The following is a 14,554-nucleotide window of genomic DNA, read 5'->3' as shown; positions in this document are numbered from 1 at the left end:
TTAAATAGCTGGTGTTTATTGGGTAAAACAAAATGTGACTCCAGAAAAACAAACATTTATTAGGTGTTTTATTTCAGTAGCTCTTAATGAGCTACTATCTATTAATGATGCTGTAGGAGATACCAAGGAAGTTTATATCTCTGGCAACAAAGAGCCTGATCTTTAATGACTGAAAAAATAATAATTGGTAGCGTCCTTTTCACTTGTCTTTTTCACTCTGTCTTTCACTCCTCTTCAGGATAAGGAGACGAAAGAAGTCTTTGCCCCTCCAGGTCAGTGTCCTACTCATGTTAGCACAATCCAGCCATTGTTACCTGCCCTGCTTTGTAACAAGCAGCCTCTGGCTCCAGAGTGCTTCAGCCAGTGCCTGTTAATAGTGCAGGTTGAGAGTCGGCAGACCAGATGTTGCTAGTTTGAGCTCAGGATCCTGGCATTAGCTGACAGCGAGTGGGGTTTGCCAAGCAGCGAAGAACAACTGGCAGAGCACTCTAGGGTTGGGTGGGCATTGATCCAGCAGGGTCTTTACAGTTCAAAGCATAAAGACAACACCTGTGACTTTTTAGATGCTTATGGGCTTGCAGTGATGTATGTAAGAGAAGAGCTGACTTGCTTCTCTGGTTGGTGCTCACTCTCCTCTAAGACACTATGGGACAGGTGGGCAATGGCTCATTCTAGAGGACAATATCTGCAGGTCTTCATTTCTCTCATAGTTGAAGCCATGATCTGTCTCTTAAAATAATTTGCTTTTTTCCACATTTCATGGAAAAATGAGCAGCCTTGTTATGGAGAAATTGTTATGGAGAATTGGAATCCAACACCAAGCAGAAAAGAGCCACAGTCTAAGCAGAACATAGCAGCTGTGAGTTGGGCTCTATGCAGGGCCTGGTGCAAATGTTAAAATAATGATCTTTGCACCCCGGGGATATAAGACAATGAATTAAAGGACTGAAAGGATCATTAAAGCATCCTGTTGGTGAATTTCATATTTAAGACTGAATTCTGGAGGTACAGATGGCAGTTGTATAACATAGGCTCTTGAGAGAACACTTATATGAACTGAATCACTTAACCTGTACCAGAAACCAGGCCAATGCAGGGGGAAGGCTGGGCTGGCTGTGTGTGTTGGCGAAGCTCTAAAGTGCTGACTGACTAATCGCTGTTTCCTCCTGCAGATCCAGACTGCCCTCTGAGAGAAGCCAGTTGCCAGAGAATCCCACGGCTCACAGTGAAGGTAAGGCCATAGCACAGTGACGGATTCAGCCCTGCATTCGCTCACATCACTGTGTAATTGTAGTGCACAGTGTTCTCTCTGTAGTTATGAATTGGTCTACTATAGGGAGGGTTCACCTGTATTCTGATTTTTTTTCCAGAATAATATGATAGCTATTGCACTTAATTAAAACTGATTAAAGAAAGGAACTCTTAATCAAAAACAGTAAAATAGTGTACATGGATTTTTGGTAAGTTTTGTCTGTTCAAATTAATCCTTCTGTGTTCTACACTGTTATATTACTCACACTTGGAAGGAGCAGATATGACTAAAATTTTTAATTTTTGTGAAGATAATTATGCAAAACACATGTGCAGGATAAATCTATCAGTTTTTTATTTTCATTTAGTTTTCTTTAAGATTAGTTTACAGAGCTGATGATATGCTGGTTAGAGCTGCTGCCACATAGGTCCTGGGTTCGATTCTGGCCTAGGGTGCTTTCTGTGTGTTATTAGCATGATTTGAACTCTAATACTTGATCATTGAAGCTGTTCAGATTCTAGATTTATATATTTTTTATCTACTAATGTCAAACTAATGTTAGCCACTTTAAATTATTGACAGCTGTAAACATTGGGAAGAGTGACATCTAGTGGTAATTCATATTAATTGAACACCATTTGTTTGTTTTAAGAGTCACTTTGATCCCATAAGTCAAGCTTGAGAACTTGTACTTGAACATGACACCAGTCCATCACAGGGCACCAACCCAGACCTACAGGGACACTTCAGTTGTCCACTATGAAAGGTAGACTGATCTAGTGTTCCTGAGAAGATGCGTTATCAATGTGGGACAAGAAGAGGAAGGTGTGAGGAAGCCTCCTGGTTCCAACTCCCACAGCCATGGGGAGAGCTTGTAAACTGGTCACAGAAGGCAGCTCCAGCTGCCATGCTACCTCCTGCTCTGCTGAGTCAGGATTACTTCAACACTCTGAGATGTGTCATTCATTGATCTTCACTGTTACATTTCACTTGAAAATAATGGAGAGTTTTAAAACAGTCAACTTCCTTCAAAGTATATTTGATGGTATTAACATCTTTTGATGCATAATTGTGCCCTGTCATCGGAACTGTAGTACTAATATTGAAACTTGATTCCATCTTCTGGTGTAAAAGTGGCCTCTATCAAAGTTTTAAACAATAGAGTTGGCATTTTGTATTGCCTAGTTAAGCATTTTTGTCTTTTACTTTCACAAATAGATCTGTGAATTCCATGTTTATTTTAATTGTCTAGTCTGAAGACAGTTGTTTTCATGACAGTAGGTTTTGCTTCATACGCAAAAACAGAAAACAGAGCAGTGCAGTATTCTAATATATTTGCATACTGGCAAGTGGTATTACCATGAATGTGATTTTTCTTAATGGATATGTGGCTTCAAGTCCCCGATCTGCTGCTGAGTAGCTGTTAAAAGGCTGTATGCTATGAGAAGTGCACAGATCCACTGGCATTTTCATTATAACCTTTCTTACAAAGTTTAAGTGTGTAAGCAGGGGAGTTTGAGCACCAGCCTCTTGTGTGTTTCAGGCAAGGGAACACTGTCTGGCCATGCTGGAGGAGGCACTGAGCAGCCACCAGAGGGCGGCAGCCTGCAGCAGGTAAGGTGTGACTGACATGAGGAGCTCGTTCAGGCCGTGCGTCTTCAGTGATTGCTGACAATCAGAAAGAGACACACAAATACAAAGGCAAGCAAAAACAGTCAGAAAACTATGTTTACAGACACTTACCACTCAAGATATAGTGGTCCATATTCAGTAACCCAAGCACCCCATCACATAGCAATGGCACATAGAACCCACACATAAACGGGCAAATACTCTGGCACACATTCATTAGTGGGTACAAGAAAGATCAGACTGGCATGCTAAGACACATTCGCACTCAGTACCAGTGCAAACCTTTTTGTTATTTGTTTCAGACCGCATCTCAAGATACAGTGAAAGTGGTTTATAAATTATATACACATTTGAAACTAATAAAACTTGCAGTAAGTAAACATTGTGACTACTGTATTTTGGACAAGACTGACTATTACTCTTCTGAGCTGAAGCACGAGACTCAGCACCTGTCCTCTTCTCCAGCTCCGACCCCCAGTCATCAGCCATCGACATGGAGTATGAAGTCTTCAGACTGAGCAAATCTGCCAATCTGTACAAGGCGACCATGCTGAAGAAGGTAGGTGAGGCTGTTGCTGAGATTTGGAATAGCTACTGTTTTGAATGCAAGGTGGGCGGTATACTATGGGCAGGAATGGACAGTGCTGAAACATTCTATGTACCTGACCTCTTTGTTAGTCTGTAATTTTGAATGATGTGTTGGTGCAGTGAGCTCACCTCTGCTGTCATTTCAGGTGACAGAGATCAAGAAAGGGGAGAAAACAAAGGCCCCTGTTGGCCTGGCCGAGGGGAGTGACAGAAACCGCCCTACAGCCAGAGACGATCCAGAGTCCGCGGCAGCTTCAGAGAACTTTGTGCCGGCCTCCCAGCTCTATTCAGTAAGACAGCACGCCGGCTGACTCACTTTATCGCAAGGGATTGATGCTTCTTCAGTGAAACTGGAGTAAAACTTATGCCCTCTCCCCCTTTACCCTCATTATCAGCCATCGACATGTTTCATTCATTTTCTTTATAAAAGTTTCACGGACAAACGCCGCGTGATATTTGGAGACATGAAGTCACTTATTAAGCACAAATTAAAATAACATTAAAGGACATGGAATCATGATTAAATGATACTAATGATAATTAGCTATACATGTCTAACCTTATCAACATAATTATACCTAATTTAACTAAACTCTTAATAGTAAGAGGAGGCATGGTGTATGTCAGCACTTCTGTCTCCACTGTCTTTGGTTTGATACTGGCTTTGGGTGGCTGCCGTTGTGGAGGTGGCATGTTCATCCCATTTTTGCATAGGTTTTTGATAGGTGCTCCTGTGGTCCTGTTCCCTGTTGGCGTGCAAAGATGTGCTGGCTATGATTGAGTGCCTGTAGTAAAGGCCCTCTTTCTCCACGGGCCTGTGATGACCTGGTGTCCCATTCATACATCCCACCGTGTGGATAGACTCTGGCTGTAGTAACCTTCTGAAGATGGCGAAAAACAAATCACAAACATTCCCTAAAATATTTGGGGGAAAAAAATGGAATTTAACATGACCTTTATAAAGTCAATTTACTTGTGTGAAATGCTTCTGTTTTTAACAGTTTATGTGCCTTGTAGTTCTGCTTCAGGGAACAAAGAGCAAGGAATTTGGTGTACTTGTACACTGTGTAATAGCCACATGAAATAAGGGTCAATGCCCTGCGAGCCAAGATGTACAACAGCACACTAACCGCTGTTTCAAACTTGGTAGATACAACCAAGCCAACTGGCAATTTGAAATTCTAAAAAATAATTGCGGTTAATAATAATTCTCAGATCATGAAATTCTCAAGTTTAGAAACATCTGGGCATCATGCAGTGTGCCATTTGTTTGAAGCTGCAACCACGTGTCCCTTCTGCAGATGAAGTCCAAGCGTGTGGGGGCAGGGGTGCGGGGGCCCTCGAACCCCTTCCAGAGTGCTGCAGAGCTGCTGAGAACCTCCCAGAAAGCCAGCGTCGCTGAGGAGGGTAAAGAGGCCCAGGAGTCCTCAGCTTGTACGTTGCAGGCGCTCTGTAGTCCAGAGGACACTCAGGGAGAGTCCGGAAGTGAACAAGCATCAAGGTCTGGCAGGAAAGGAGGGGAGAGGCAGGAGGTGTCCCAGCCCAAAACTCCATGGGACAGACCAGCTGTGAGCAGCCCCTCCAAGAAGGGCAAGGTGTCCAAGAAGCAGCAGAAACTGTCAGAGGCGGCAAAGGACTCACGGAAAATCTCCCAGTTCTTCAAGAAGAAGGAGAACGCTCCCAAGGAGGAGGAGGAGCCTCCTCAAATACAGTTTCCGAATGGGCAGGACTGTAAGGGTGGCTGTGAGGACCAATTCCCATCTCCATCTCCCACGACTCCTGCCACCATGGCTCGGGGAGAGGATGGGGAAGATGCCTCCTCATCTAAAGACAGTGCTGGTAAAGCTGAGAACAGCTTGGGCCCTGAAGCACAGGAGCCATCAGGGTATGTCTGTTACGTGACAAGCACTGAAGTACGTTATTGGTGTAGGATTCAAACAGAACGGTTAATTCTATTCATTGGGCAACAGCTTAACTAAAGAGAAAGTAAAGTTGGTTTAAGGGAACTGATTAAAGTACATTGCAAAAAAATTGGTTTACATGATGCTTACAGGCTTTATGAATACATCATGCTTCTGTAATGTAAAGTTCTGTCTGTATTTCCTGTTGTCCAAGGTATTGTTTTTCCATTTTGGAGGAATTTAGTACTATTAATGGTAATGTGTGATTGAATACACATCACTGTCCCTGCATATAGACTGTGAACGGCAACGGTTAGCTGTAAATAAGGAAACTCTAATCTTAACAATAAAATATATTTTTTAAGTTTAAGATTTTACCTATGGGAAAACTCCCACCCCAACCCACTCCATGCTAAATTAAATTATCCATTTTCCAATGTTTTAGGATCTTCATCAGATCCTGATTTTAAAAATGTGTGATTGTAATGTTTTTTTTTGTTTAAATAGTTGTGGAATGTTATATAGTTTGTAACCTAGAGTTAGGTTTTCTGAATTCATCTGCTCATTTTTCCAGTGCTGTCTGAACATGAGCCTGTTTCTTCTTCTGTAATGTGTCCTACATAGAGATCTGCTTGACAGAGAGTCTGAGGACAGTACAGGCAGCCTAGTCAGCTCCGGGAAGAGGTCCCGCTCACAGAAGGTAATCTTCACTAGAGAGGTCTGGTTTTCAACACCATGCAAAGCACTCTTTTATTTTCACATGTGCAGTTATGAATTTCATTATCTGATCTGAACAGAAGTGGGCTGGCTATATTAAAATGAGCGCTCTGAAACAAGGTCTTGTTATCTCATTTTCTCACCACACTGTACTTCAGTATGACCGTGTATGAGAGGTCCAGACTACTGGATCAGGATATTCTCAGCAGTGGGACTTGAGGACTTCACTTGCTCCTCACAACATTTTAGAATGCTAAAGTGGCATCACTTTCCTGGACTTTCTCACCCCATGTATCAGAGGACCAGTCTTGTGGGGGTAGTCAGTGTTCAGAAATGTGCTTGAATGTTCAGACCTTATCCAACCAAACCCACCACTGTATTGTTACATGTATATCCAAATTAAAACTTTCTATGGGACTTATTGTAATATAATCTGTTTTTAAACTATTACTGTTTTTACTCAAATATTGGAGCAAATATTACACTTTAACCGTGTGAAGGGTTTCAGAACTTACCACTTTTATTTGTATTCTTTAAAAGTTTCAAACTCTAAAATTTTGACAATCAGCTAAGTACTGGTGTAGAAATGTTGGTTATCTAACACTTCTTATTTTAATGTGGCAGAAGTTTATTGTTTTCACTTATTGTCTTTTCTCATACACATGGCACTAATGGTGCTGGCATCGCCTTTCATTTCGATTGATTTAGTCTCCCATTTTGAGGGAAAAACACTTCAGGAGTTACCTAGTTGAAGAGAAATAACCAGGTTCTTCTTTTAAGGAAAGCCTGGACTCTGAGAACCCTGCATCGAAGCGGACCCGTGCCGATGAACTGCCCTCTGACCCAGGCCAGCCAGAATCAAAGGTCTCTCTTCTGAAGAAGAAGGTTACCTTTGACCCTAACATAGTCCAAAAGGAGAGGGGGCCTCAGGCCCCACAGCCTGTGGTCTCCCTCAAGGAGGCAGCTGAAATCGTGGTGAAATATCTGACCCCCTTCTACAAAGATGGCAAATTTGCCTCCAAGGTAAGAGAAGTGTAACGGCAACTGGCGACAGACTCCAGCTTTGAGAAATGCTGTGGCACAGCACAGTACATCGAGAGTCATGGTAGTGACTTCAGTCTTAGAAGACTGTGTTAATAATAAGGTCATTTTGTATATACAGGAGCAGATACTAAAGCAGTCCATTTCTTTGTGTTCCCAATGGACCTGCGCACATTAACATCCTACGCAAAAGAATAATGCAATTTTTACTTTTATTTAAAACTTAATAAAAAAAACTATTCTAAGCCTGTTTTGGGATCCCTTACAAATCCTAAAGTATGACATTGGCGACCTGTGACCAGGATTTCCAGCTGTGGGAGTTCCCTGGTGCCATCGGGATTGGGTGTGCTGGAGTCGAGTCCATTCTGCACTGCTGACTGTACCCTTGCTGGTCACTGATGATGGTGTAACCTTATTGATGGCACTGCAGTACTCTTGCAGTCAGTGATTGCTGAGTGGGGTTACTGTGAGGATCACAGTGTGGAAACGGGCTGGGAGCCAAGACCCTTGTTCCCAGTGCATGTTTATAAAAAATAGCAATTCTAAAATTATTTTTAAATAATTATGCATCTCATAGCCAACTTATGTTCTTTTAATATTAGCTGTTATCTGTCTCTTGCATTCTATTAATTTGTCTTTTCCTACAGGAGCTGTTCAAAGCATTTGCACGATTCCTGTCTCACTTTCTGACAGAAGGCAAGACTCCAATGAAGAAGAATGGTAAGAGTGTCAATGTCTGTTAGCTTTCTTTTTGAACATAAGCCTTCAGGCAATGAGACAAAACTAAATTTAATTCATAAACTTTTTTTCAAATAACAGAATACAGCAGTAGTACTTCTTTTTATTTTTTGGCAGCCTAATCTAAAGTGTGTGAGATGTCATGGTTAAGACGTCTTTATGAGTGCTTTAGTAAGTCAAGGGAGTGTAAATGCTCAACAGAAGTGTCATGCATTATGCACAATTAAATTAGTATGTTAAAATATTATTTTTTAATAAGCACTTCATTTTAATAATTTGTAATAAATTTATTACAAAGTTTTCACATATTTGAAGGAAACTTGTAGAACTTTCATGGATTTAAAGTAATGATGAGCAGAACTGTTTTCAATTAAAGTAGTACTTTTCACTTGACTGTGGAGAGCTGTGATGTCTGTGGGCTTTCATGTCACATCTTCTCACACATGTGATGTTTTAGAACTTGAAGAACTCCCTTTCTAAGGTGCCAAGCAGTGACATGTTTTAACACGTTAAAATAAGAAACATATCTGCCACGTATCTGTGCGAAGGCAGCTCATGTGGGTAGCCACTTCGTGATCCACCTAGTTAAAACTGGTCAGGCACGCAGCATTGTGCTAACTGAGATTATACGGGCATCTGTCACACCAGAAAGCACGATGCTTCATTATGCCAACAGCCTTGAGTGAGTCTCCCACACGGGAAGGTGACAGAAACTACTCTTCTTTGGTTTGCAGTGAAAGAAGAAGCGAGGCGTCTGATCAGCAGGTTCTTCAAGACAGTCCAGCGCTGTGAGAGCGAGGCAGACTGGAGTCACCTGCAGAGCCCTGGCACGTGAGAAGAGGGCCAGCGGGGAGGACAGAGGGCACAGGGTGACACCACAGCCCTGCAGGGACAGCCACCATTGACCATAGCTCAGGACGTGACTCGACACAGCAGGGCTTAACGCTGGTCATCAGTCGCGCAGGGCAGGGGATTGCCCACAAACTCAGGGTCCTGCAATGATGCACACTGACTGTAAGCACCACTGCAGCAAGTTTAGTCTTAACTCTTTCACTATGAAATATGCTCATGCTAACCTATAACTTATTCAGGAGGCCGAAAATGATAAGACATCCTTCTAAATCCCTGATTTGATATATAGAATTGTATCTTAAAATGAACCTAATGGAATGATCCACAATTTTCAGTGGCAGCCTGCATGTGTAGAATGAAAATTCTTGAATTTGATCCATTTGTTATCAACCTGCGCTGAGCCTAGTTTTCACAGTGGCTATTATTACACTGTCAAGGATGAGCCAGTACTTGCCAAGTGCATTCTCTTAGATGTCTCCTTTTTAAACCACTTAGAAAGACCTGCTGTTATTATGTTATTCATAGCCACAGAGGACTGTGCATGGAATATAATTTCATGGGCTTGCAGTATTGAAAGAGTTAATACTCCAGTCCAATAAAGCACTTTAAAACATTGGGGTTTCTCTCTCCCATTTTCAATAAGCTTTTCCTGCTGTATCCTAACAATATCCTCTCCTGGATAGACAATACTAAAGAAGTGAATATCATTAGCCATACCAGGGGGCTGTTTGGGTGAGCTTGATGACCATGACTCCCCCCACCGGTAAAATGTCAAACCATACCAAATTGTGTGATCTTCCTTTAAGTGCACTACAGCAGGTGTATCTTTTACTGCTAATGGAGGGTGTTGAATTTGCAGATTTCTTGATAATTTGACTATTAACCTGCTAGCTCAATTGATGATTAACTAAATTGGACCAGTTCAACAGTATTTCCCTGTTCCCAAGATGTTCTAGTTTTAAAGAGTCCTATAAAAGCTGCTGGAATGCAACCCCCCAGTACTCAAGACTGGGCAGCCCTGCATTACAGCAGCAATGGTGCACAGAGGTCAACCTTATTTTGTAGGTCATGTTTACTAAATTGGCAGTTAGGTTTTCTTTTGTGTGTTAAATAACTTTTGGAAGATATATAAAGTGAAAATGCATGGAATAACTGATGAACTGGTAAAGCCAGTGACTTTTTCTGTTATGTTAAAATTAATGGGCTAAGATTTTAAACAGCTAAAAAGGTTAGTGTTTTCCTCAAATTTGTTTACAGTGCTTATGGTGGAGAATGTATTTGGCATGTAAAGATTAATTGGATATCATTAAGCTCCATTCTTTTATACCCAAAAAGGCTATATTTCAAGTTTAAGAACTGTTGCTTGTCCTACAATAACCTGACACTTCTAAAACCAGACAGGTCTGTTTGCAATGTTGCCTGTAAAATGAAAATAAATTAACACAGTTCAAAGCTGAGTGTTTAATATTTTAGTTTGTTCACTTTGGGCAGATGGAAGTTGTTGTGTTCTGATGTGTGTACAGCTGATCAAGCATCACTTATTTTGGGGAATGATTTTATACGTTTGGAAGATATATTTATTCACAAACATAAAAACTTAATGACACTGGTAGAAATTATTACTTCGTTAGAATATTTTATATTAAAGCAGCTCATGTTGTAATCAAGCCACATTCTTAAGACCGTGCTCAGTTTACATTTATCTTTCTGGCAATGTACAGGCAACCTCATAACTGTTGTGCTTAAAATATTATGTTCGTCCCTTTTATAATTTACTTGAGGGGATGGCAATTGTAATTGTTCTCTCCCCATTGCATTAGCTCATTTGAATGAAGATGTTCATCTTCTGATCTCTCACAGGTTTTAGACAAACATAGACATACAGTGCCTTGCGAAAGTATTCGGCCCCCTTGAACTTTTCAACCTTTTGCCACATTTCAGGCTTCAAACATAAAGATATAAATTTTTTATTTTATGTGAAGAATCACCAACAAGTGGGACACAATTGTGAAGTGGAACGAAATCTATTGGATTTTTGAAACTTTTTTAACTAATAAAAAAATGAAAAGTGGGGCGTGCAAAATTATTCGGCCCCTTTACTTTCAGTGCAGCAAACTCACTCCAGAAGTTCAGCGAGGATCTCTGAATGATCCAATGTTGTCCTAAATGACTGATGGTGATAAATAGAATCCACCTGTGTGTAATCAAGTCTCTGTATAAATGCACCTGCTCTGTGATAGTCTCAAGGTTCTGTTGAAAGCGCAGAGAGCATCATGAAGACCAAGGAACACACCAGGCAGGTCCGTAATACTGTTGTGGAGAAGTTTAAAGCCGGATTTGGATACAAAAAGATTTCCCAAGCTTCAAACATCCCAAGGAGCACTCAACAAGCGATCATCTTGAAATGGAAGGAGTATCAGACCACTGCAAATCTACCAAGACCTGGCCGTCCCTCTAAACTTTCAGCTCAGACAAGGAGAAGACTGATCAGAGATGCAGCCAAGAGGCCCATGATCACTCTGGATGAACTGCAGAGAACTACAGCTGAGGTGGGAGAGTCTGTCCATAGGACAACAATCAGTCTTACACTGCACGAATCTGGCCTTTATGGAAGAGTGGCAAGAAGAAAGCCATTTCTCAAAGATATCCATAAAAAGTCTCGTCTAAAGTTTGCCACAAGCCACCTGGGAGACACCCCAAACATGTGGAAGAAGGTGCTCTGGTCAGATGAAACCAAAATCGAACTTTTTGGCCACAATGCAAAACGATATGTTTGGCGTAAAAGCAACACAGCTCATCACCCTCAACACACCATCCCCACTGTCAAACATGGTGGTGGCAGCATCATGGTTTGGGCCTGCTTTTCTTCAGCAGGGACAGGGAAGATGGTTAAAATTGAGGGGAAGATGGATGCAGCCAAATACAGGACCATTCTGGATGAAAACCTGTTGGAGTCTGCAAAAGACCTGAAACTGGGACGGAGATTTATCTTCCAACAAGACAATGATCCCAAACATACAGCAAAATCTACAAAGGAATGGTTCACAAATAAACGTATCCAGGTGTTTGAATGGCCAAGTCAAAGTCCAGACCTGAATCCAATCGAGAATCTGTGGAAAGAGCTGAAAACTGCTGTTCACAAACGCTCTCCATCCAACCTCACTGAGCTCGAGCTGTTTTGCAAGGAAGAATGGGCAAGAATTTCAGTCTCTCGATGTGCAAAACTGATAGAGACATACCCCAAGCGACTTGCAGCTGTAATCGCAGCAAAAGGTGGCTCTACAAAGTATTAACGCAAGGGGGCCGAATAATTTTGCACGCCCCACTTTTCATTTTTTTTATTAGTTAAAAAAGTTTCAAAAATCCAATAGATTTCGTTCCACTTCACAATTGTGTCCCACTTGTTGGTGATTCTTCACATAAAATAAAAAATTTATATCTTTATGTTTGAAGCCTGAAATGTGGCAAAAGGTTGAAAAGTTCAAGGGGGCCGAATACTTTCGCAAGGCACTGTATAGCTTATTCAAAATGTCCTGTCTAACACCTGAGCTCTACAAAACCATTACTCTTACAGGACCCCTGATGAATGAGAGATGGGTCCTGGTCTTCTTCAGCCAATTATAAAAGCCTGACAGTCTACAGAGCAGATAAACACGGTGTCAGTTCCCAACACTGAGTAAATGATTGAGACTTGAAGCAGGTATTATCCAAGCTATGACAAAAACTGTCTGGGTTTTGAGAAAAGGTAAATACACTTAAAAAAAATGTCACTGAATTCCCTGAAACAGGTTGTTGACTGTCTACGGGTAGGTTTAGATTAATGCATTATTGCTAGACAGACACACTGATGTTCAGATCTGATATATATAACTGGAATAATGTTTCAGAGTGATATTGCCCAGGATGAAATGGTACCTGTTTTTATTATGATCTGGCTATCTTTTGGAAAACAAAAGATCTGACTGTCAGCTTTTACACTGCACTTGTTTTTTTTTTTGAGTACATTGAATTAATATCATAGTCTTTACCAACCTCTTTTAAGGATTTTAACACCCTGTCCTTCATTCTACTGCTGTGTCTTTTGTGGATATTGTTTTTAAAAAAGACTTGTGTGATCTGAACACATTTTCTCACAGTTGATGAAATGCTGGGTAAAACTTCACATGCAAATGTACATTATATATATATATTGGTTTGTACAACAAAGGATGTTGGTCATGAACAGTTCCTTTTATAAGAAAGTATTAATTTTAAAGCTGATCTTGTAAATAAGTTAGTATAAATCACTTTTATTTAACTTATTTTTTCAAGTACAGATGAGAAATGGTAGGCTTGTCAGACTTGTTTTTTCTTCATGTGCTGATTGACAGAGAAGATCATAATTGCACTGTTGGTGAGGGATATCCTATTTCTTATGAAATCCATAAGCAGGCTTTTCTGCAGGACTAATTTATTGAATGTTGGTCTAACCCCGATTCAGGGACATTCACTATTGCAACCATAACATGCAGTTTTGTACAGGCTTAAACCATTAAGTCTTGAACTAGAGCACTGTTAAAAGGGTACTGTAGTTAGAAATCTACTGTGTGGACTTGCTTTAAGACTTTCTTGGTGTTCAAGTGTTCACGGGAAACAGAATCTAAAAACCTTGAGCTTGCAGCACGACCAGGAAACCCAAAATCCTAAAATCACCTTTGATTTATTAATTCCTCTTTATTTTCAGACATTTTTTAGTTCTGCTGTGCACCCTGTGCTTTTGGAGAGACTCCAGCCTGCCAAGACCCTCACCCTCAGTAGAATAAGTGACTTTGTAATCAGGGGATTGATTTCTATATCAGCTCTGTACTGTTTTGGACATGTAATATCTATGAATAGTCACAAGGTGGAATTGTTCTATTTATTAAACAAGCTCAATTATGTGGAAGAGCATAAGAGTGTAAAATTGTCAGGAGCTAAGTCACCCACATACAAAACATTTTTGGACAAAAAGACAACAAAACTGGATATACTCAGCTACCACTGCTACTTCAGAAAACCTGTTTAACAAACAGTACAGAATTTAATTGGTTTACATACTGAAGTAAAACAGAAAAATGAACTCATTTTAAATTTTGATTTCAAAATAATTCTTTGTGTACTATTTACTTTTGGTCAGAATGATTAATTTGATGTATAGGTAAAGATGGGAAGTCATGTGCATTCAGTGTCCTTGTGTCAATAGACATAATACCTAAGACCTTTTTCCTTGCATTTTGGGTGATTATTTAAAACTAGGTTTTGCAATGACTAAAATATTTAAATATATTTGAGTGCTCTGTCATTAGCTCTAGGGTGTCAATTGGATTTGCGGAGGGCTACGTCTCCTTTGAGTTTCCTTTCATCCAGATAGAAAATGTCTATCAGACTGATTAGCTGTGGAGGTTTGTGCAAAGAACGAAAGAAAGCAAATAATAAAGATTTTTAAACTCGCTGGCCAGAATCTTAAGCAGCTTGAGTAAAATGAATGGACTCTTTTAATAGTATGCAATGAGCAGTTGGTTGTGGAAGCATGAGACAGTTTCATCACCTTCCCTGGCCAGAAAACTCCCCAGATCTCAATCCTACTGTAACCCCGTGGAGCCAGGGCACATTTTTTTGCACACTATTATTTCCTTCATCACACACTCGAGTGAATATCACCTTGCTAGAGGAACAGCATCGAGTTGAGCTTGTAATGTTTCTGTTCCTGCTGTGCTCCCTACTCACAGAAGTCCAAACATGAAATGCCCAGTATTTTGGTGAGCAAAATTATGTCTTTTACATCTCTTATTGCCTTTATGTACTTTTAATTTTA

General features: G+C 40.6%; 1 protein-coding gene across 3 annotated transcripts in view; it reads left to right on the top strand.

Moving 5' to 3' along the window:
* recql5 (RecQ helicase-like 5) overlaps positions 1–10,173 on the top strand; it is a 43,293-nt gene extending 33,120 nt beyond the window's left edge. For 2 of the 3 annotated variants that reach the window (XM_088599510.1, XM_088599509.1), the window contains exons 10-19: positions 239–272; positions 1,173–1,231; positions 2,796–2,866; positions 3,350–3,443; positions 3,619–3,762; positions 4,774–5,357; positions 5,998–6,073; positions 6,871–7,113; positions 7,779–7,851; positions 8,604–10,173. In XM_088599510.1, the coding sequence (XP_088455636.1) occupies positions 239–272; positions 1,173–1,231; positions 2,796–2,866; positions 3,350–3,443; positions 3,619–3,762; positions 4,774–5,357; positions 5,998–6,073; positions 6,871–7,113; positions 7,779–7,851; positions 8,604–8,704 (1,479 nt within the window). In that variant the 3' untranslated portion in view covers positions 8,705–10,173. Of the gene's footprint in view, positions 1–238; positions 273–1,172; positions 1,232–2,795; positions 2,867–3,349; positions 3,444–3,618; positions 3,763–4,773; positions 5,358–5,997; positions 6,074–6,870; positions 7,114–7,778; positions 7,852–8,603 lie in introns of those variants that run through there. The other variant, XM_088599511.1, reaches the window with a different exon arrangement.
* Positions 10,174–14,554: the final 4,381 nt, after the last annotated feature.

Source organism: Lepisosteus platostomus, chromosome 11 (assembly GCF_059453375.1).
Source record: "Lepisosteus platostomus isolate fLepPlt1 chromosome 11, fLepPlt1.hap1, whole genome shotgun sequence".
Lineage (NCBI taxonomy): Eukaryota > Metazoa > Chordata > Actinopteri > Semionotiformes > Lepisosteidae > Lepisosteus > Lepisosteus platostomus.
Note: the sequence above shows the minus strand (reverse complement) of the source record. Positions and strands in the feature narration are given on the sequence as shown.